The sequence below is a fragment of the Bemisia tabaci genome, chromosome 6 (genome assembly GCF_918797505.1).
Source record: "Bemisia tabaci chromosome 6, PGI_BMITA_v3".
NCBI classification, from domain to species: domain Eukaryota; kingdom Metazoa; phylum Arthropoda; class Insecta; order Hemiptera; family Aleyrodidae; genus Bemisia; species Bemisia tabaci.
In genome coordinates, this window is record NC_092798.1 from 7,357,146 (window position 1) to 7,378,732 (window position 21,587).

Consider the following 21,587-nt stretch of genomic DNA (forward strand, 5'->3'; position numbering starts at 1 on the left):
GACAGTCTAAGACACTGTATTATGCGGATTACTAGTACTGTTCTGATCATCATCCCTCTCATCTACCTCTTTCCTCATCTCTTTCTCACTCATTCTCTTCTCCTTCCTCTTCCACTCATTCTTTCTCTTCTCTTCTCTTCTCTTCTCTTCTCTGTCTCCTGATTACTGATGCTGATCAGATCAACTCATCTAGAATAAGGCATCTGAAAAAATACTGGGATCTTCGCTATGAAGCATGAGATATTTTCAAACGTCAACGCTGCTCAAAGTTGCCTTCAGAGACGTATTAACCAAAATGTTAAGCGATATTTAACAACCAAGACCTCACATTACCTCCATCGTCTCTCAACTCTTAGATAATTGCTGATTCAGGAAAATAACTTCACAACTTAGCGGCCTACAATGATTGCACAGACTCTGAAAATATTTTGTCTACAGCCCCGAAAAAGTCCAACAGAACGTGGCGGACACTAACATCCAAACTTTTCACAGTCATGTTTTGATTTTGATGGGGCTGATATTATGAGATGCTTCGGTACCTTTACAAAAATATTTGTACTAAGATCGATTTCGATGCTCCTCATAATTCAAACGTCGTCAATATAATGACAATGAAATATAAACATAGTATCAAATGTATGGTATTGTGAATAGCACGCATTTATATTTGAACTAAAAACATTAAGCAAAACGAATCCCAAGCATTTAGCAAAAACTGTGTTTTACATTGCGCACAAAATAACGAAAAAAATTAGTGGAATTTTAGTTAGTTTGTTAGTTCAATCGAGCCTCATACAGCGAAAAGAAGCCACCAATTCAAGAATGCTGCGCTAGCATCGATACAGTTGGTCTACTCCGTTCAACTCCAGTACTATTTAGTAACCCAAGGCAGAAAATTTGAATTTAAAATTGAATTGGTTAGTACGGAAATAACTAAGGTCAATTTTTCAATCTCCTTAAGATTTTTGGTTTAAAAGACTCTTGGAGGTTTGAAGTTTTGGGTTTTGAGGGTCCGAGGGTTCAAGATTTTATTGGTTTTCGCAAATACGAACCGATTCAAATACAATTTTTCACGATATATCTTTAGACGCATTATTTCTTCGAAAAGTTACTTCCTCGCCTAACGAGTCTCAACCCTACGTCCGAAAGCGGAAAGTCGCACCTCCCACCCTGGCTCTTAATCAACTCATCGTCCATGATTGACGCCGAGAAAAATAAACCAGGGAAAACTTCGACGACGACGAGGTTCCGTCGTTGTAATACCGGTCGATTAACTAAAAAAAAGAGAGAGAGGAAAATCGAAATAATTGGGCAAAGTTGGGAATTTAACGAGCGGACGACGCCAGAGCGGCTATCACGGGAGCTCCGGGGGGGGGGGGGGGGGGGCGTAAACTTTCACGCTATTGAATATGTGTCAGAGCTGCGACGCAAATCGATCGGAGGTGCCAAGGCCCGCGATCGCACGGCGGATAAGGCACCACCACGTGGGTGAAACGAAACGAGATAGAGCTTTTGTCTATCTATAGAGTGGGCGAATGATCGGCCCGGGGGATCCCATTGGTCGGGGCCGGGATCGATGTGAGGGGCGTTGGAAGTTGACTCGCTGTACAGGGTGTCCCAGGGTTAAAGCGCCGGGCTGTACTGCCGTGCTACTGAAGAATACCGTATGAACATTATTCGAGAGTTGCCGCGTTGCCCTGGATAAAACATGTATTTTTATTATGCGAATTTTTCCTTGAAATTTTCAGACATTTTAGACAAAGTTGCGAACAAGATTGTCTGAAAAAATTGAAGAAAAAAATTCACGATTTTCCCAGTAAATTAAGGTTTCATTGAAGGAAATTTGGCAACGTCTGAAAGTTCATGCGTCGTTCTTCCTTAGCACGACATTGTAGAGTCGTGTCCTACGCTACCGTGCTCAGTTGCCACTGGTTTGCTCTAAAATCAACTCCAAAGCTCAAAAAAAGCTCCCTAAGTTGAAGCTGTGATGAGGGGGATATCCCACGCTACCTCTATGCACCTCTATGGACCAACTCTGTGTTTTTTAAAGTTTCATTTCAAATTATGACTGGGAGAATTGTCGCTGACAATTTTTCTCCCTAAAAATGTTCCATATTTAAACGGCAGTTTTGGTTAGTATATATATACACGGACAAAAATAAGTGAGAACGGAAAAAAAGACCGGAGTTTCTCAAATTTTGAATCGATGGATAGACTAATCCTTTGTCCAAATAGACCACTCTAATCAGGTCGTGGGGTTGGGTTAATAGCAACCATGGCAGGCGAATAAAAGCAGGAACGATGAAAAGTAATGATTGACGGTGGTGACGTACCTGTTTTTTTCCAATTCATTATGAGTTGTCCTGCAACAGAAGAAACGAAACAGAGCATTAGACTCGGGCAAACAAACAGAATAATTCATTCGAACATGGCATCGGCGACTCAACGAGTGCAATGCATGCAAGTGCTTCGATTTTCAAGGAAAAAGCACGAGATTACACACATACAATTACATGTCGATCACGATTAGATAGTAAAGAGCTAAATTAGTCAGCAGGGAGCTACTTTTCCTCCTATCATTACTCGGAGCGAGCAGTGGCGTGGCGTGAGTTGCGATATATCGATTGTTATGCCATTCAAACCTATGGTAAATAATCGATTATTAAGGTGTTCGCTGCGAACACCCCGTATATCGATCCTTTTCCATAGGTTTGAATGGCATAACAATCGATATATCGCAATTCACGCCACGCCACTGGGAACGAGGCGGTTACGGCCGCTGAAGAAAAAGCTCGCATGAAGCCAATTGCCCGGAGAACAGGGTCGTCGGGGAAAAAATCCGCTTCTCGTTCCTACGCTAAAAACTTTAACCGGTTCGGTTTAACCTCCCCTAATAAAACCTACTTTTTCCTTAAGGAAGATGATACGCAGAAAAAATACTTCCTCTACCCGCTAGGGAAGCGACAAAACTTAAAAAAAAAAAAAAACAGATAAAAAATTCCAGGGTTCAAAATCACTAAACAAACGCATTTAATTCATGCGCTACTAGTCTCTAGTCTAAAAACCACCCCATTCCCTGTGATCCAATCGAAAAACTTTATTGAACGGCCGTAAATCAGACCCTGTCGCGTGACGCTTGGCCAAACGAAACCAGGAGAAGTTCGAGCGCATTCTACTTCCTCGTGCTAAGGAAAAACACCGTATGAGCCTTCAGTGGTTAAGAAATTTCCTTTGACAAATAATGAATTTTCGGAAAAATTTCTAAGTATTCCACTTCCAATTTTTCCGAAAATTGTATTCGTGATTTGATCTTAAATGTCTGGAAAGTTCAATAAAAAATATCCAAAATTTTCTTCAAATATAATTTTTTTCAAAGAGTAAATTTGGCAACATTCGTATGTCCATACGGCGTTCTTCCTTAGCACCGTAGAATTGGGCTCTCACCTGACAATTCCGGGGAGACGATCCTCATCAATACGTCGCCCTTCTGACATAAGGCCGTAACTACATTTCACGATGAACCCTGTCTTCCATACAATTCAATGCTTTCCCGGGCTCATATCAAATTGTGATTACGCCTTTTTGTCAGCCAAGCGACGGATAGACGAGTGAACCCCCGATCCGTAACCGACGCCGCGATGGTTGGTGGTGAAGTGAAAAAAAAAGGAACACCGCAGCGCAAAACAAGACCAAACAACGACGGTTCGACGACCACTTAAACCCTAAAAAAGGCTCAATTAAAGAACAACAATCGGTGCCAACGCCTAGTTCCCGCGCCTTGTTAGGTTTCCTCCGGACGTCTCCCGAGACCCAAGACCGGATCGGTTCGAATTTACAACCGCCGATTTTCCACGTCGCCCGAGAACGGCGCAACACCCCGTATGAAACCACGCGCGGATACGCGGTTTTGTCCTCGCGGCGGAGCGCGTCGACTCCTGCGGCTTCGAGGTTGCGCGGTTTCGTCCTAAAATGGGCAAACGATCGCAACGTGGTCGTCGTTAGGCGAACGCCGTAGATCTACTCTTGTCATGCTCAGGAAAAACGCCGTAACAACATTCCACAGTTGTCAAATTTCCTTAAATAAAACATGTATTTTCGAAGACAGTTAAGCATATTTCTCCTTGAAATTATCAGATACTTCAGATTAAATTGCAGACAAAATAGTCTGAACAATTTGAAGAAAAGTATTCACGATTTTCCCCAGTGAATTCGCTTTTTATAGAAAGAAATATGGCAACGCCGGAATTCTCATACGACGTTCTTCCTTAGCACGGCAGTACTCTTGTCATGCACAGAAAAAACGCCTTATAAACATTCGAATATCGTCAAATTCCGTTGATAACAGCTTCTTCAATGAGAAAGGTTACGAGTATATTTTCTTCGAATTATGACATAAAATAGACAACATTGCGAATACAATTTTCTAAAAATTCAAACGCGAAATATTCTCACGTTTCCTAAAACATTCGTGTTTTATCAGTGAAAATTTGGCATTGTCTAGGTGTCCGTCTGTCCACACGGCGTTCTTCGAATTTAAGTTGCTATGAGATGAAAACTTCCGTCAATTCAGTGAAACAAAAGTTTCAAAAAATTTGGGAACGGGGAAGAATTTCAATATTTGTAAAAATAATGCCACGACGAGTGGCGATGAGGAAAATCAGATTTTCAAGGTCTTCGCGATGAAAAATTACGTTCGTTCAGAGTTGAAAGTGGAGCGCGTTCCGTTTTGAAAACACTGAAACCTTGGAAAATTCAAATGAGTTGAGGTAGAATAAATAGGGAAAAGTTCCGACGAGTGCCCAACTTGAAATCTATGTTGTTCCGGCAAAACTCCACCTGAATGTGCTTAAAGTCACGTTACGCTAAAAACGAGAACATTTTGTAGAACATGTTTTAAAACTGAGAGGAAAAGAGATCTCTCACTACTTAAAGTCACTATTGATTGATTTCACACTTTAAGTTGAGGATTTAACAGAAAAAACCGTAACTAGTAAATTTATGGTTCTGTAAACATCCAAAACTCACGACTAAAGGCATAAATAGGGCCACAATAATGGTCATATTCTCAAAAATTAACTCCTCCCAAAATGCCATAGATACATGGCCATTGACTGGAAAGAGATTAAAATATGGTACATTCAACGGGTTGAATTTTATGAGAGGAACACTGATCTTGATACGTGAATTTCGAGGCATGAGGGTGTCAAAAAAAAAAACCCGCGCAATTTAAGGTTCAAATCATGTCAAAGGCAGAAGCTTTTCCAAAACCTTGCCCCTTCCAATAAATGTCACTCTTGAATGCACTCATATTTAAAAAAAAAAAGGTTGATTTGACCGTTTTATACCATGCATGATAGGACATTTCGTCAGGTGAAGGTACCCAAAAAAAAAAACCTTGGAATTTAGGGCCCAGGCCGTGGAGAAAGAGGGGGAGGGGGTCCAAGATGGTCAGGTGAGGGAGTTGTGTGATAACAATGTGGTCGATGGGAAGGAGAGGGGGAAAAGGCACTGGGTACTGGGCAGGTCATCGCATCGCAGACAAGGACCACGTGGTCCCGCGGCGCAGCAAGGCATGGCGACTGCGGTTGCCTTTCGCATTGTCTCCGGCCACGACACCCAGCCCATGGCCGGCCAGTTAATGGCTCTCCAGAACCCCCCCTCCCCCCCTCCCACCGTGCCCCCCGGGTCTCCCTATTAACTCCAGTCGAATGGATAGAAAACCGAGATTTTTCGGCGCCGTTCACCAACACCGCCTGCCCACGATCGATGGAGGGTGCACATGCACACTGCACACTAATAAAAAGTTCAACCGCGGTGTTCAGAGGGGAAAAATCCCTTCATTTTCCCGAAGAGACAGAGGTTCTTCTAAGAATTTTGTCCAGCCTGTCGTGTTTTTAGGAGAATCGCGCTTCCTTCGCTGCTTATCGTGAAATCGTCCTAGAAATGATTGGTTTTTCTGAGATTTCTATTTCAATGACCATCGCCGAGGCGCAGAAAACCAATTTATCCCGAAAAATTCAAGTTTTTGAATGGTACTACTCGATATTTCCATGTTTGAGGGGGAGTTCTTCCCGAAATTGATTGAAGTGTTCCCTGCATTCCAGCCGTGTGGAAAAGCACCCTAATATTCGGGAAAAGGACTATTTTCAAACTTTCCTATGTTCAAGTGACCGGCGAAAAACATGAAAATACAGATAAATCGTCAATCTTACACTTGCCACTACTCCTATTGTTAGTTTCTCAACTTTTCAATGTGATTTCGGGCGGATTTTTTATCCCAGGATTGCTTTCAACAACGATACTTCCCCTAAAAAATGCACATCTCAGCCAACCAATATCACTCCGATCTCCGATTTTCTGACTCGTCGATCGCCAAATTTCCCAGCATCTGGACGATCGCGATGGAAATGGGGGTTGGACCGGGGGGGGGGGGTGTCTCGAAAAAAGGAGGGGGCACCGCGGCGGGAATCGCGGGCGAGGACAAAACCGCTAACCCCCTCGCCCCTCACCGACGGCGGGGGAAGAAGGTGTGATGAATGAGATGGAATTCCTCACGAGCACGACAGCTTAATGATACGTTTTCGTTGAGCATTTCTTTCTTTTTTCGAGTTTCGACTCCTCTGAGCTCCGCCGGGACCGCACAGTGGAGCTAGAATACCTAAATCGAAGAGCATGGACATTTCGGTAATTTTGGGGGTTATGTTATGGGGCTTTTAGGGATCAAAAGGGCAGCCAACCTATAAAATCAAATTATCCAGAATGATTTAATTTATACAACTGTTACGACCCTCCGTTTGTAAAGCACGTATTTGACATATTTTTGCACAAATTTACTCATTTTTTCGAAAGGACGTTGATTCTTGACCATCTTGTTTGATGTTGGAACCGAGAGGATAGCAGTGGCACTTTTCTAGTGTTTTTCGTGTTAGAAAGTTGACCACCCTTTAGAGCCCTAAGATCTCCATTTTTCGACAAGTCCACACTCTCCCAAATGGTACTTTAAGAGGAGGTAGTCGGTGAAAAAGTGAAAATATAACTTTGGAAATGGAAATTTTAAGAGGTAAATATTTCTTCGTTATAACCAAAATTAGTGGTTAAAAAGGGTTTTCGGTAGTCTCCTCGTAAAAATATAATCGGAAGGCGACCCCTGAAGTGAATGATGTCACAAAATAAACACGTAAACTTTCAGTTTGAGTCAAAAATTGCATGTCCGACTTCTCTTAAACACTAGCTCCACTATGCGCCGTCGAATCTCGCAAGCTCCGTCAGTGGTGAATCTGGCGACCAAGACTGCGCTATTGCCGGATGGTGTTGAACAATTCGTAGGAAATATGGGGAGAGGGGGGTTTTCTACGGCTCATCCGGCAACCCTGTCGCTCACCGGTCGGTGCACCGATGCAACGACTGGTGATTGCTGACCTCCGAGTATGGTTTCGGTTCCGCGCCTCTCGCCTGACTGGTTCTTTGGGACCCTGTCTGGGCAATCGTTTCGAGTCTTCCAAGTGCCATGTAAAAACTTTTGTTCGAAACAAATAATCTGCTGTTTCCAAATATTTTAAGCAGTTTCAGACGGTTTTTCTGATGTTGAGGTCATAAAATCTTCCAACTCTACCAAATGAGACGTTCTGGGCTATTTTGGGGCTAAAACTTACACTATTTAAAACCCTCCAAAGAAGTACAGGAGCCGTAAAAGTCAACTTACACGGCGGAACTGACTAAGCAAGAGCAGAGAGCATGAAATCATGCGATAGATAACAATTTTAAACTGATAAATAAACAAAATAAACACAGTAACAAAAAAAACCAACGCGATATTTACATATCTATTCCTGGGACTCGCGATCCGATCCAAGGGTCTCGGGTTCGAACCTCATCAGACGCGGTGATTTTTTTCATTTTTCCCGCGCGGCCCTTATCGCCTTATCGCGCTTGCAAGCAATTAATTATTGGCAGATTAAAAATGTAACAGGTTGTTGTTGTTTGCGCGACGCTTATCACGCTGCAATCACAAGTGATGCGGCGAAAAGGTAATCAAGGTTAAAAGTTCGTTCGAATGCTAGAAGTCTCTCCAGCGCTTCCAGTCGCACGCTAATTGAACGACTCGTTTGCGCAGAAGCGCGTAAGCGACATGGGGGACCCATCGCCCTCGTGTTGCTCTTCGAAAAAGCCGTTGAATTAGTTATTACACAGATCAATTATAGAAGAGTCTAGTTCTATTTTCGCTGCTTTCGCAGTAAAACTACGGACGCTCCGAAATTCATGCAGACCTGGCTGGGTGGTAATTTTCGCTGGGTGCTGATGATGCCTTTTTCCCCTCGATTGATTTAAATCCATTATGAGCATGGTGTATAGAATTCTTGACCATACTCGTCGCCTGATTTTATGAGCTCATTCCCTGACTAGATACCGAAGTTTTCTCCCACTTCACAAAGTGTTCCCCAAGTGTTGTGTAGTGATCTTGGGAAAAACTATCGAATTTTTTTTTTTCAGCTTCCAGCCCATTTTTTGGCGCACATTCAAATTTTTAATTCCAAAAAAGTTCCTGATGTAATATAATATGTATAGTCAATAGAAGCTGCTCTATAGATATGACGATTTGAAGATTCAAATAACATTACTACGGTGCTAGGGAAAAACGCCTTGTGAGCATTCGTATGTTACCAAATATCCTATCAGAAAATATGTATTTTTGAGGAAAGCTATGAATATTTTGCATCGAAATTCTCAGACTTCGTTGATCCGATTATTTCCGAAAACTCCGGACATGTCAAGAGAAATTTGGCTACTCCTGGATTCTCCTACGGCGATTATCCTCAGCACGGCAGAATAGGTACTTTAAAAATTAAATAAATGCAATTTTTTAAATTAAATTGAAGTAAATGTTCAAAACACTCTGAAGACGAAATGGTCTCTAGGGGGTAGAAGGAGGAATTCCTAGCTTTTGGAAGAGATTCCCTTTTACATTACCTCGACTTCCCTTGCAATCTATGATTCCCGGTCCTATAGATGCGATGATTATGAATGATCCATACTGAATCCTGCTCAAAAAATTCGGTACCGAGCGTGCATCCCGCATCGCCGAGCCATCGCGGTGTCCCCACTCCAAATCAGAGCGAGAATTGTGTTTCGGTGGCGCCCCCCTTCCCCTCCCCCGGGCCGCCACCTCCGCCCCCGCGGCCTCAAGGTCGTGGCCCGCTCGTTCCTCGTCAATTTGTCCGGAATCCCGTCCCGAGACTGCACCCATGATGACCCCGCGCCCGAAGGGGGGAGGAGGGGGCTGGGGAACATTAAATTCTTTCTCTCCCCGGCGGCGGCGGCGCGGCACCAACGATTCGCCTCCGAGTGCAGTGCGATGGATGCGATCGGAGCGATTTATTACCGAGTTATTTCGGATGCACTCTCGTCTCGGTGCAAGGCGAGGGGGTTTAGGATGCACCGAAAATCACGCAGCTTTCGATGAGCCCGAAACCTGGAGGTTCCCGGAAGAGGGCATCGATGTCGATGCGGGAATGAACGGAGAGGGGTGGTTCTGGTTGTGGTGGTGGGTTATTGATTTGAGAATTGGTACATCGAATCGATCGCCGCTAAAATGACGTTCACTGGAAAGAAAATCTCTTGGGTTCAGAGTTCAGACTTTTAAAAAAACTTGACAAGAAAAAATACTTTCGATTCAATCAGATTTGTGCTTGAGAAAGTCGAGAGCCAAGCCTCTTAATTTAAGAAGATTTCCTTTGATTTACGCAGAGTCCGATTGAATTAGGAGTATTCTTGTCTTGTTAAATTTGTGAAGAGTCTGGAATCTGAATCCGAGAGACTTTTTTCCAGTGTTTTATTGATAAGAGTTTTCTTTGAGCATGGCGCACATTATGGAAGGGGATTTAAAAAGATTGTGAACATTAAACTTAACCCGAGGAAGGGGTGCAGAGAGTTCTTCAAAATCGATAACAAATGTCGAAGATCTTCGCACTATTCCGTTTTTTTCGAAATCATGTCAGTCAACTCGTTCTCTGTGCACTGACGAATTCACACTTGACCAGCTTTCGCTCACAGTCGAATTGTGTCGATTTAAGCCGATCAAAAATTCAAGGGCCCATTCAAGAGGCCTCCATTGGACGGAGGAAGGCCGGCATCCCTTCGATCCCGCGTTCATCCCCTAACTTTCGGACCCGCCACGACCCCCGCGCGGATCGATGCCCGGCGGGTCAAAGGGCACTCGCCCTCCCCGAACTTTTTCGTGCCCCGTCGACGAGGACTCGAAATCAGCTCCACCCTAAGCTAAAACGACTCGGCTAAAGACCTACCCTTGCCGAGTTCCGCCCCAAAACAAACATTTCTTCGTCCCTTCACGAAAGAACGCAACTACATTTCAGCGTTGCCAAATTTCCCACCACTTTCATTTTAATCGGCACAATCTTGTCTATTTCTACCTGTTGATCCCACTGATTTTTCCTCTGATTCCCAGCACAAATCAGAAAAATTTTGGACTAAGAGTGGACAGGTGCACTCTCATACAAAATCGAATTGTTCGAGTCAATTCCGCGACCTTGGAATGGAATTACGTTCTTTCGTGCGGAAAAGGACGATTTTTCAGGGCAATTTGGCAACGCCCAAGGGTTCATACGTCGTTTTTCCTTCGGACGGCGGCAGGGTCCCTTTTTTTCGAAGCTCTCGAGAGTTCTCGGTCCGTGTAAATCATTTTAATCAGGAGAATCTTGTCTATTTCTAACTGTTGATTTCACCGATTTATCCTCTGATTCCGAGCACAAATCAGAAAAATTTGGGACTAAGAATGAACAGGTGCACTCTCATACAAAATTGAATTGTTTGATTGTGAGTCAATTCCGCGACCTTGGAATGGAGTTACGTTCTTTCGTGCGGAAAAGAACGATTTTTCAGGGCAATTTGGCAACGCCCAAGGGTTAATACGTCGTTTTTCCTTCGGGCGGCGGCGGGGTCCCTTTTTTTCGAAGCTCTCGAGAGTTCTCGGTCCGTATAAACAAGACGAACAAGTGGGCGCACTTGAGAGGAGCCGTGCACCGAGATTGTCCGGCGGCGGAGCGGAGCGCAGCTGAGAGCGCGGCGTTGCCAGTTGGCCCGAAAACCCCTTTCCCATCGTAGAACCGGGTACGGCGCGGGGTAGGAAGACCGGTTCGGCAACGCCGCTTCGATACCGCCAAGTGGCGTGATTGTGCGCTGGAGAATGCTCGGCGAGCGCAGGCCTGCATGCTTACTTAACGATTCGGCCTTTTGGAGAGACTGTTTCGGCCTGACGTCACGAGAGATGGCGGGGGATCGGGTCCAGACACCGCAGCGCGATACTCAAGTACCTCCACCGGGAGAGCATGGGCACCGGGGCTCATGGAGACCCTTAGGATGGGGGAAAAACATGGCCGCGACTCAGCATTGGCGAAACTAGAGTCCCTTTATACTGAGAGTCAAGACAATGTGAATCCATTTCTGATTGGTTCCGTATTTTAGGCCTCCACAGTGTCACAAACGGGAATAAAGATTACATTTTCACCGATTGCAAAGATTATAATCTGGAATGGACCAGGAATCACGGGTTCGGCAAGGAACAAACGGAATGAGAGGAGGAACGGAGAAAGGCATTGAGAATGGGCCGATCAAAGATTACAAAAACGTTCAATTTCTGTAATCTTATTCCCGTTTGTGACATCCATGAGCCGAATTGTCTTGACTCTCAGTATAAAGGGACTCTATAGGGGAAACAAGTGCCGGTACAAGGACTGAATTTCGGTTTATGCTGAGCGCCGAGCGTTCTCGGTTGAAGTAATAACCAAAGTCATCCGTCTCGATCGGATTTTCCTTCGAAAGAAAGTTGCAGGTACGAAACTTCTGCTGATTCCCAGACCATGGACAGAAAATTAATTATTCATCCGGCCCGAGGGACCAAAAGGAGAACACCTGTCTTCATGGTCCCTCGGGCCGGATTAACGAACACTCTGTTCCAGGATCCCTCAGGAAGGAGCAGCATACCACTTATTAAATTGACATGTTTGTGTAATTTTCTTTTTCCCAACTTTCTCCTTACCCCTTGCAACTCTGCCTTGAGAAGGAAAATGTTTTCGTATCATATCGGTTCACATCCTGAGCCTGGAACTGTAGAGAGTCTCGAAAATTGGTGAAACTGCTTTTCTACCATTTACATCCATTAAAAGCTATGATTTCTAGGGTAGGCATCAAGACTAGAAAAATGTCGATTTTTGTACATGAATTATTATAATGAACGAAACCCTGCTGCTGACATGCAAGAATTGATCCACATTTTGAAACGAGGACTACTATTTCTGGTTCAGTTCAAAAACAACGTGAGTGCGATCAGTTTCCCTATACAGATGAGTGTTTTTATGAACAAGTGAGAAATAGTAGTTCCTTAATGCAAAATGTAATCCAATTGTCACCGGCCGGGGGGTCCGGGCTTTTTGCCGACTTGCGTTCCCCGTGCGCGGTTAAATTTCCGGGAACGGATAACGGAACTCGTGCGGTGGCCAATCAAAATCGGACGGGAGCAACGGAAGCGAAGCGCATTACACTGATAAAAAAAAGTACCCCTAATTGATTTCTGGGAAACACGGAAAACATCGCTTTGAGCGCTGATTCGATCAAAAAACACGCGTTGATATGCGAATAGCTTTCAAAATAATCATTTCCAGGTTTTTCGAATTCGTTTAAATCACTTCAAAAGCATTTCGTCGAACGACAGCGGAAGGGGAATGGGCAAAAAAACGCTCGAGTGCTCTTGCGCAAGTTCCACTCATAAATGGCGAATGGATTTACTTATTCGTGTCAAAAGGAACTGTACACCGATGGAGATGTTGCATGTGTGAGGGATTTGCGATTTGACCATTGATTCCTATGTAAAAGTTCGTGAGAAACACGATGGTGCCACTGGTTTTCTCTGAAATCATCTCCCAAGCTCAAAAAAGCTCTCAAAGTGAGGCCAAAATGGAGGTGATATCCCGCCCTACCCTGAGAGTCCACCTCTACATCAAAACAAACTCTCCATGCAAAGATAGGGAGCAAATACATTGACAGGGCTGCCGTGTTTTCAGTTTTGGAGTCCCCAAATAAAGTGGCAACCCTGCCAATGTATTTGCTCCCTATCTTTGCATGGAGAGTTTGTTTTGATGTAGAGGTGGACTCTCAGGATAGGGCGGGATATCCCCTCCATTTTGGCCTCACTTTGAGAGCTTTTTTTGAGCTTGGGAGATGATTTCAGAGAAAACCAGTGGCACCATCGTGTTTCTCGCGAACTTTTACATGAGAAACAACAGTCAAATCGCAAATCCGTCACACATGCAACATCTCCATTCCATCAAGAGGAACTACGTTCATAATATTCGCGAGCTTCCTAGTTTCCTTTCATTCGAATAATCTGTGCATAGTTCTTTTCGGCATAGATGTCATTTTCCGTCTGCGATGCGTAGAATTTGCATGATTCTGCATCCGTCGAAATGCCTCGCTGAGTGCAGGAATGGGAAGGGGGGCGAAAATTCCAAAAATTCCCTGCCGAAGGTACATCTCCGGACGAGACGGAACCGAACCGGACCGATCCGAGCGTCGGAGCATAAAATTAATTTTCGCCGACCGTTGCATAATCCGGGGGGCTGAAATGGGTCAGCACTCAACACTCGACAAGACAAACATGAATAATAACAATCGGAAGTGTACGGTTAGCCGAGGAGCCTCGCTCGCCCGCCCGCCGTCGCCGCGGGTTCATCGATTTCCGCGTTTAGGACCGTTGAAATATATCGAAGGATCGAGCCTCGAATTAGGTCGATAGCTGCCATTGAGGGCCGTTGAAATATATCGAAGGATCGAGAATGGAGTTGTGCCGATAGCTAGTGATAAGATCATCGAAATATATCGAAAGATCGAGATCTCGGCTCGATGGTGGAAGGACTCGCGTAAAGGGGCATTCAAAATATCTACTAGTTAGAGAAGATGGACATTTATTGTTGATGATAGGGCTATGGGTGTTCGGAAATAAATTTTAAAATTCATGTAATTTTTCTTGAGAAGAGAGGACGAGAGTCGAGGCTATTTAAGCGTTCTCAAAATCGTCAAACTTCTTTACTTTGAAAAATACTAATCATACGCACTGTAATACCATTTAGATGGTGGTTTCCCTTCAGAAGCAACCATTTTTTAGTATTGTGTAAAAAAAAAAAAAAAAAAAAAAAAAAAAAAAAATTCCTTCCTAGATGCCATTTAATTGATTCTTTGGATTGACATTTTGGTTAAGGAGCGAATGAGTCGAAATTCAACGTGAACGGGACCTAAAATCGAGTTCAGTTGTGACCACGTGTTGCGATAACCTTCGACGTCGACACGCTGCAAGCGTACGCCACACCAACTGCGAAACGCAGATTCGCGACGAACCTGCCGAATCTGCGCTCCGAGTGTATAATTAAAATGCCAAATTTGGCCGTGGCTCCGAAAATTTCGGCCGGCAAACTTTCTCCTCAGCTGGCAGCATCTGGAGGTTAGATATGAGCGTTACGTCACGGCCAACTGACTAAGTGCGACTGCAACTCACGTTGATATGATAACACCATACTACAGCATAATGAGGAACTGACCGAGAAAGACGCCAACTAAAATCGAACAAAAAATACCTGAAAAACACTGTTTTCAAAAATCTTCACTACCAAGACTCGTTTAAAATGGGGAGATCGATCCATGTCTAATTGACTCAAAATTATTTTCAGCTATCTTTGTGCTGCGCTTAGGATCCAAAAATGTGGGCAGTATCAAGAAAATGCAGGTAACGTAGCCAACGTTCGCTACAACTCAGCGTAGACTGAAAATCTCAACACAGAGGGAAAAAGCTCATTCGAGCAAAATTTTCTCTCAAAATGACATGCTGTTTGCTGCAACAGTAGTTACGACCATTCAGGACGGCAATTGCAGACTTGTTTCGAGTCTGATTAGACCCCTCGTCGGTGTAGCGCATCCGCTATCAGTTTGTAAGAAAATGTGGGTTTGAATGACTAAAATTGTCCTTTCAATCGCTGTTTTCGCACCAGATTCATGATTCATTCTGTGATTATGTCAAATAATTTTGTTTTCCTCGTTTTTCCACGCTTTAGACACATATTGCAGTCCCATTTTGAGAACACCCGGTGATGAAATCAGCTTTTCTCAGCATTTGCGCCCCGTGAAATCCTCACCATCTCCAGGTCACCCTGTAGTGATTTTTGGGGAGTCACGTTCCGACGGAAAATTTCCGAATCACGGCGTCGGGCACCCCGGCCGGATTTTTCTCGACGCATGCGCCTCGCGCCTCCGCTCCGGCGAAAATTGCGGAATCACGGGGAATTCGTCGTCGGAAAGCGATTTGTCACCGCACGCCCGCCAGCGTTGCCGAACCTCCACCGAAACCCCGCTTTCCACGGCGCGGCTCCGCCCGATGTCGCGGCGAGGATGGGGCTTACGAGACGCGAGGCGCGGGCCGGGCTGACGGTGCGGATTCGATTTCGGGCCGAAAATGTTTTGTAAATATTCAAACGATGTTTTGCGTGTGACGAAACGAAACGCTCGACGCAACGAAACGCGGACGCGGAGGCGCAGCCGACGAGCGCGTCGCGTCGCGCCACGTCGTCGTCGTCGTCGCGAAAGCGCGCTCTGACCGAGATACGGTCGCCCAACGGAACGCCACTCGAAAAATCCTCGCTCGCCTTCCTGTGGGGGGCCTCGTGCCCCCCGGGTGTCGGGTATGGTACGGCACCCCCCTCCAGGTGGTCTTACCTACAAGTTCTACGTGAATTTGGGTAACATTGGGAGAGCATCCGCAATTGAGGGCCCGACCGCCCGGAAGCCTCCATGGGAGTTTTTGAGGAAGTTCTTTGACCGATTTTTGAGCACGTTAGGTCATACGAAAGTTTTCGAAATAATTTTGGGAACGTGTATTAAGGACTACACTGGTGTGCTGGTATACAAGGTGTACACTGGTTTGAAAAGCGGTGATGCTACCAACTTCAAAGGAATATGACAAGGTGAGAAAATAGTCTGAGTCCACACTAATTTGCGGGGAAAACTGGCCAAAAAGTTCAAAAATTTCAATCTAAGTCAAGAATTTTTGAGCTCTGCAGAATTTTTGACTCTTGCAGAAAGTTTAGAACTTTTTGGCCTTGTATTGCCCAGAAACTAATGTGAATCCAGCACTTTTTTACCACCTTGCGACAACGATAGTTCAGTTGCCTTAACAAAAATATTTTCCTGGTTGTAAAAGAGTTGTTTCCTATGCACGGAAAGGTAATTTTCCTCATCACATTCATGCATTTTCCCGAGCGTAATTCTCCTGTTCTCAAGAATGTTTGACTCTAATTGAAATTTCTGAGCTCTTTGGCCTTGTTTCCACTGCGAACTAGTGTGAGCCCAGCACTATTTTACGCCCTTACGACAAGGAAAGTTCACTTGTCTTAACAAATAACTTTTCCTGATTGTAAAAGATTTGTATCCTATGGAAGGAAAAGCGATTTTCCTCATCACATTCATGCATTTTCCCGAGTGCACTCGATGTCGGGGTGTTTGGCAACCGCGGGCTCGTTCGAATCAGGTTCCGTCGGACGTCGCTAGAAAAAAAAGAAGAATCAGCTGATCTCAAGGCCGACGGGAGCCCGAACGCGAACGCCGGCGGAATGGCTTTCCACATCCACGATTCGATTCCACACGCCCGGCCCGGCCCGGCCCAGCCGAGTTCCGAGCGGAAAACCGGGGATTCATGCCTCATCACCGCGACCAGCCGATCAGCTGATCGTACTCCGAGGGCCGTCTAATATTTCGCTGACACCTCGCGCTCGGATTCGCGCTACGTCGCGGTGCGTCACGCAGGGGAACCGTGCGTAAATTTCAGCAAACGTCATCGTCGGGCGGACGTCGTTAAGCCCCAGCCAACGTGACCTATTCATGACTTCATTCAGAGGAATGAAAACAAGACACAAATAAATCGTCGGAAGGAAAACGAACGAACATTGCAGTCTGCACATTTCCGTTTGACTGCAGAAAAATGATTTATAAAGTCGGAAACAACTTAACATGCACTAGCCAAGGCCAGTGGCAAAGCGGGAATCGTCTATGATCGATATTTCCCTATTCGACGGTGAAACTACCAAACCACGTATCTCGTTTGCGGTGTTTAAAAATCTACGCTCGCATTTTATTTTTTTGAAGTAGACCAAATCAATATCATTCCTTGAAATTTTCACAGAATTTTCTCCGCACGATGAGGAAAAATCACAAAAATTTTCAAGACTGGACGTTAAGTAGTTTTTCATTTAAAAAATAAAGTATGACAGGAAGTCTGCGACGTCGCAAACCGAGATACGTGGTTTGGTAGTTTCACCGTCGTATTGTAAAACTAAGGTTAAGAATCGATTATAATGGTGTTCCCCTGTTAATCGATCCTTTTCGATAGATTTAAATGGCTGATTAAATGTCACATCGCAAACCACGCCACGCCACTGGAGAAGACATGTTGCACAGCGCTTCAATTCATACCTTGTCTGCACAGGCCCATTTTAAGTCGAAACACCTGCTTAAAGAGAAGTGAGTCACTTGATTCATCGTGTCAGCGACAGGAGCGAGGCGTGAACGATCGATTATCGATATTTCCCCATTTGAGCTGTAGTAAAAAATCGATTGTGAAGGTGTTCGTTGCGAACACCCTGTTTATCGATCCTTTCCCATAGTTTTAAATGGTGAATCAATCGATTTATCGTATGTACACCACGCCACTGGTCAGCGAAATGAGAAAAAAATTAATGACCACCCCAGGGGCGGATCGGCAGGATTTAGGACTGATTTTGATCAAGCCGACTGAATAGAGGATTAAGGGGAGATTAATGAGGCTTGCATGTAACCGTCGCACAATAGATCGAGCTTATTGAAGAGGTAGGACATTCATTTTTCGGCTAAAATTTCGAATTTTGATGTTAGCATAGTCACAAATTCGATTTCAATGGGTGTTCCGGAAGAGAAATTTCACAACAAACCCAATAGAGCTACTCCATGAACTTTTTTGTTTCATAGTTTCGAGAATATGAGCTTCCAAAGTTTCCAGAATTTGTCCGACTTCTCTTATAGACTCGGTCCAGTGTGTGTCGGAAGATTAGCTGCTACCTACGTCTTACGTGCAGTCCTGCACTCGATCAAACTCAAACACGATACGATGCGTTCCTCTCTTTTGGAAAGACCCAGAGCCTCGGGCGGCGTCCGTCTCGGCGATTTTACCACCGCTCGGGGACAGTGTGCAATCGCGTATCACGGTCAAAGCGAGCGTGACCCAGTTTGAAATTCATCAAAATCCATGAACAAACAGAAAACTTGAAGTGCAAACTAAAAAAAAAAACGAGAGTAACAAGCTGCGAACTGCCCGCGTTGCATATCACACTCGACACAAGTAATTGTGCAACGTTGACGGATTAGTCTCCTGAGAGGACTGATTTGCAAGATTTAAAGCACGGTGAATTTGACTTCATTTTTCAATTCGGAACTACTACGCTTGACTCGTTTGAGAAACGACATATGTGCCGTTACTTTGCATAGGCAAATATGTGCTTTTCTGAATGAACCAGAAATAAAAGTTCCTTATTGTTGCAATATGTGGGCCAACTGAATGGGGCGAACGGAACAGAGAAAACTTCATTGACAGTATGAAAAGGATCCTATGTTCAATAGTTGGACTAAATTTTGCGATAAAGAACGACTAAATCTGGTTCATTTACAAGATCATCTATCTACATAGGGAAACTAATGGCACACATGATGTTTCTGTGAAGCCGAAAATTGTGGTAAAGTCACCTATCTGCATAGGGAAACTATTAGCACACTAGGCACCGTTTTTCCTTAGAACCCAAAAACGGCAGTGAGCGATCAAGTTCGCCTTCAACTCGATGGACGCAATTTGAGCGGCTCGGGAGTTGGTATAGTTGTATCACGCACTTTGGTTTAGCGTAAAATGTAGTCCGGTTCTTTCTATTTAAAAATAATTAATCAGGTGAAGAAGCTAGAAATGCGAAAGGCAGTTACGCAGATTTCTGATTCTGATTGAATCCGTTTATTTCTACTCGATCCGACATCAACGCTTTCGAGATGTAGAATGCGGCTTTTGCGCGCGGGTTGCTGCTCCAATGCTTGACGCAAGCTCCGTCGAGTGGTCCAAGATATCGCGAGATTCACGAACGAACAATTGACTTAACAGATTTTTCTTGGTTTTTACAAGATACACACCGTGTTGTATAACCTCCCGCACTTCAAAGCATCGTTACTACGATCTTGCACGCTACTAGCATGATATCGATGTCACAGCTGTCTCTCACGATTGCGTCGGATCGATTTATCGCGGATCGTAACCAGTCTCCAAAGCGGCAACACCGCATAGTGGATCGAGTCAACTGGAGAGGTCGGAAAAGAATTTGAAACTTTAGATGCTTATAACTCCGTTTATACAAAACTTTGAAGATCTAAAAATGGTTCCATTGGTTTCCTCGTGAAATTTTTGCCTGGAAGCTCTCCTTAAGGTTTAAAAAGTAACAAAAACAACAACAAAATTTGCAGTTATAGTAAAAAATTTCATGTCCGACCTCCCTAACTGACTCGATCCACTGTGAACCGGGTCTCGTCTATTTAAACATACGTAAAACAATCGATACATCTCGGAAAGGACTGTCTCACATAAAATCGATTATTTATGCTGTATTTAATGGAGAAAAACAGCTTGTATGTTGCCAACACTGAAAAAAAAAAAAAAAAAAAAAAAAACACATTAGATCTAGAGTCCAGACTCTTAAAAACATCGACAAGAAAAAATACTCTTGATTCAATCGGATTTTTGCTTAAATCAAGAACCAATCCTCTTAATTTGAGCGGATTTCCTTTTGATTTAAGCTTAAATCTGATTGAATCAAGAGTATTTCTTCTTGTCAATGTTTTCAAGAGTCTGGACTCTAGATCCAATGTGTTTTTTTCCAGTGAGCTCGTTGACCGAATGAAATCGATTTTACTGGAGGCCAGGTACGCGATTTTTCAACGCTCGAGAACTAGATCGGACCGGTGGCGATTCTTCGATGAGGTCCACTCCATAATGACGTCAGTGGCTTTGATGACGTAATATTAATGGCTCTAAGACTGAGGAGCGTACAACTTGCACGCTGGGGAAGACGAATCGATGTTTTTTAATGACCTCTTTAGCCGAGCGACTCGCATGCATTGGCAGCCTCGAGTGCAGTTTTGTGGACGGATCTACGCGATGGTTTCTTATCGCTCAATAGCTCCGACAATGAGCATTGAAACTCTGATATGAATTTGTCCACCCACGAGAGGAGACCTCAAAGAACCACTCGTTTATCGTAACGGTTTTCCAAAAGAAAAAAGGTCACTACATTTCTACGTTTTGCGGTTTTCACTCGTTACTTGTATTCTTTCTACGGAATTACAAGGCCTCTTCACTTGAACATTTTACCGGCTTTTCTACCAAGTACAGTGGACTCTGGATTATCCGGATTAATTGGTACCGGGCCTGATCCGGATGAAAAAGAAATCCGAATAATAATAGTAAACACAAACACCACCAACCAACACCACAGTATTCTTATTATGTATACATCGTGTACATACCAACACGAATTTAAAAGGTTAACGCCAAACTGAACGACTCAATGGTAATTGTGAATGGTAGCCGACAACGAAAAATTACAATACAACGATTAAAGCGCGCAATGCGTGAGGTATTCATGCAGTCTTGTAGCCGCTAATGTGCGTTTCAGGCTAACTAACCGACTGCACTGCGTTTGGCGTAATGCGAGAAGTATTTATGAAATCTAGTAGGCGCTAATGCGTTCCACGCCGACCTCACTGTTTGGCGCAATGCGCGCAGTATTCCTTCAGCCTTGCAGGCGCCAATGTGCCTTGCGACCGCTTCTCCGCGGATCCGCTCACTTATCGGAATGCGTACTTAGTTACATGGTTGCAAAATCGAGCCGGATAATCCAGAGTCCGGATAGTACGAAGCCGGATAATCCAGAGTCTACTGTACACGCAATAGCCATAACAAATTTGGACAGAAATTGCTATGTCATATTTCTGTGAAGAATTTAATTGAACGTGTGAATTTGGCAACGTTGGAACTGAGTTACGTTCCTTCGTCTGAAAGACGACAAGTTTCGTAAGTTAATTCCAATCGCGTAGAATATATATTAATGACTGCAGTCAAAAACTGCTTACATTTCAAAGTTTAAAAATCCCTGATTATACCCTTCTGTTCTGGAAACGAGACCAACTTAATAATTCCTAGAATTTTTTTTTCACCTATATTTTTTTTTTCAGGACATTCGATTCGTGACGAAGTGCATCTTAGCGAGGTCAGAACTATCCGGGGCCGATAAGATCATTTTATTTTCATTTTATTTGAACGTCACTTCGTTCGTTTCATCTGAACGATGCCTATGATCTGTCATCCACTGCGCACCGCACGATGCAATTAACCACGGTTTCTTTCACTTCGCTTAGATCCGTGTTGTCGGTCATTGCAAGTACGTGGATCATTTTTTAAAATACTTAACGGT

General features: G+C 44.1%; 1 protein-coding gene across 5 annotated transcripts in view; it reads right to left on the bottom strand.

Moving 5' to 3' along the window:
• LOC109034175 (max dimerization protein 1) overlaps window positions 1-21,587 on the bottom strand; it is a 279,247-nt gene that overhangs the window by 217,167 nt on the left and 40,493 nt on the right. For all 5 annotated transcript variants that reach the window (XM_019047194.2, XM_019047187.2, XM_019047203.2 and 2 more), the window contains exon 3: window positions 2,334-2,363. In XM_019047194.2, the coding sequence (XP_018902739.1) occupies window positions 2,334-2,363 (30 nt within the window). The remainder of the gene's footprint in view (window positions 1-2,333; window positions 2,364-21,587) is intronic.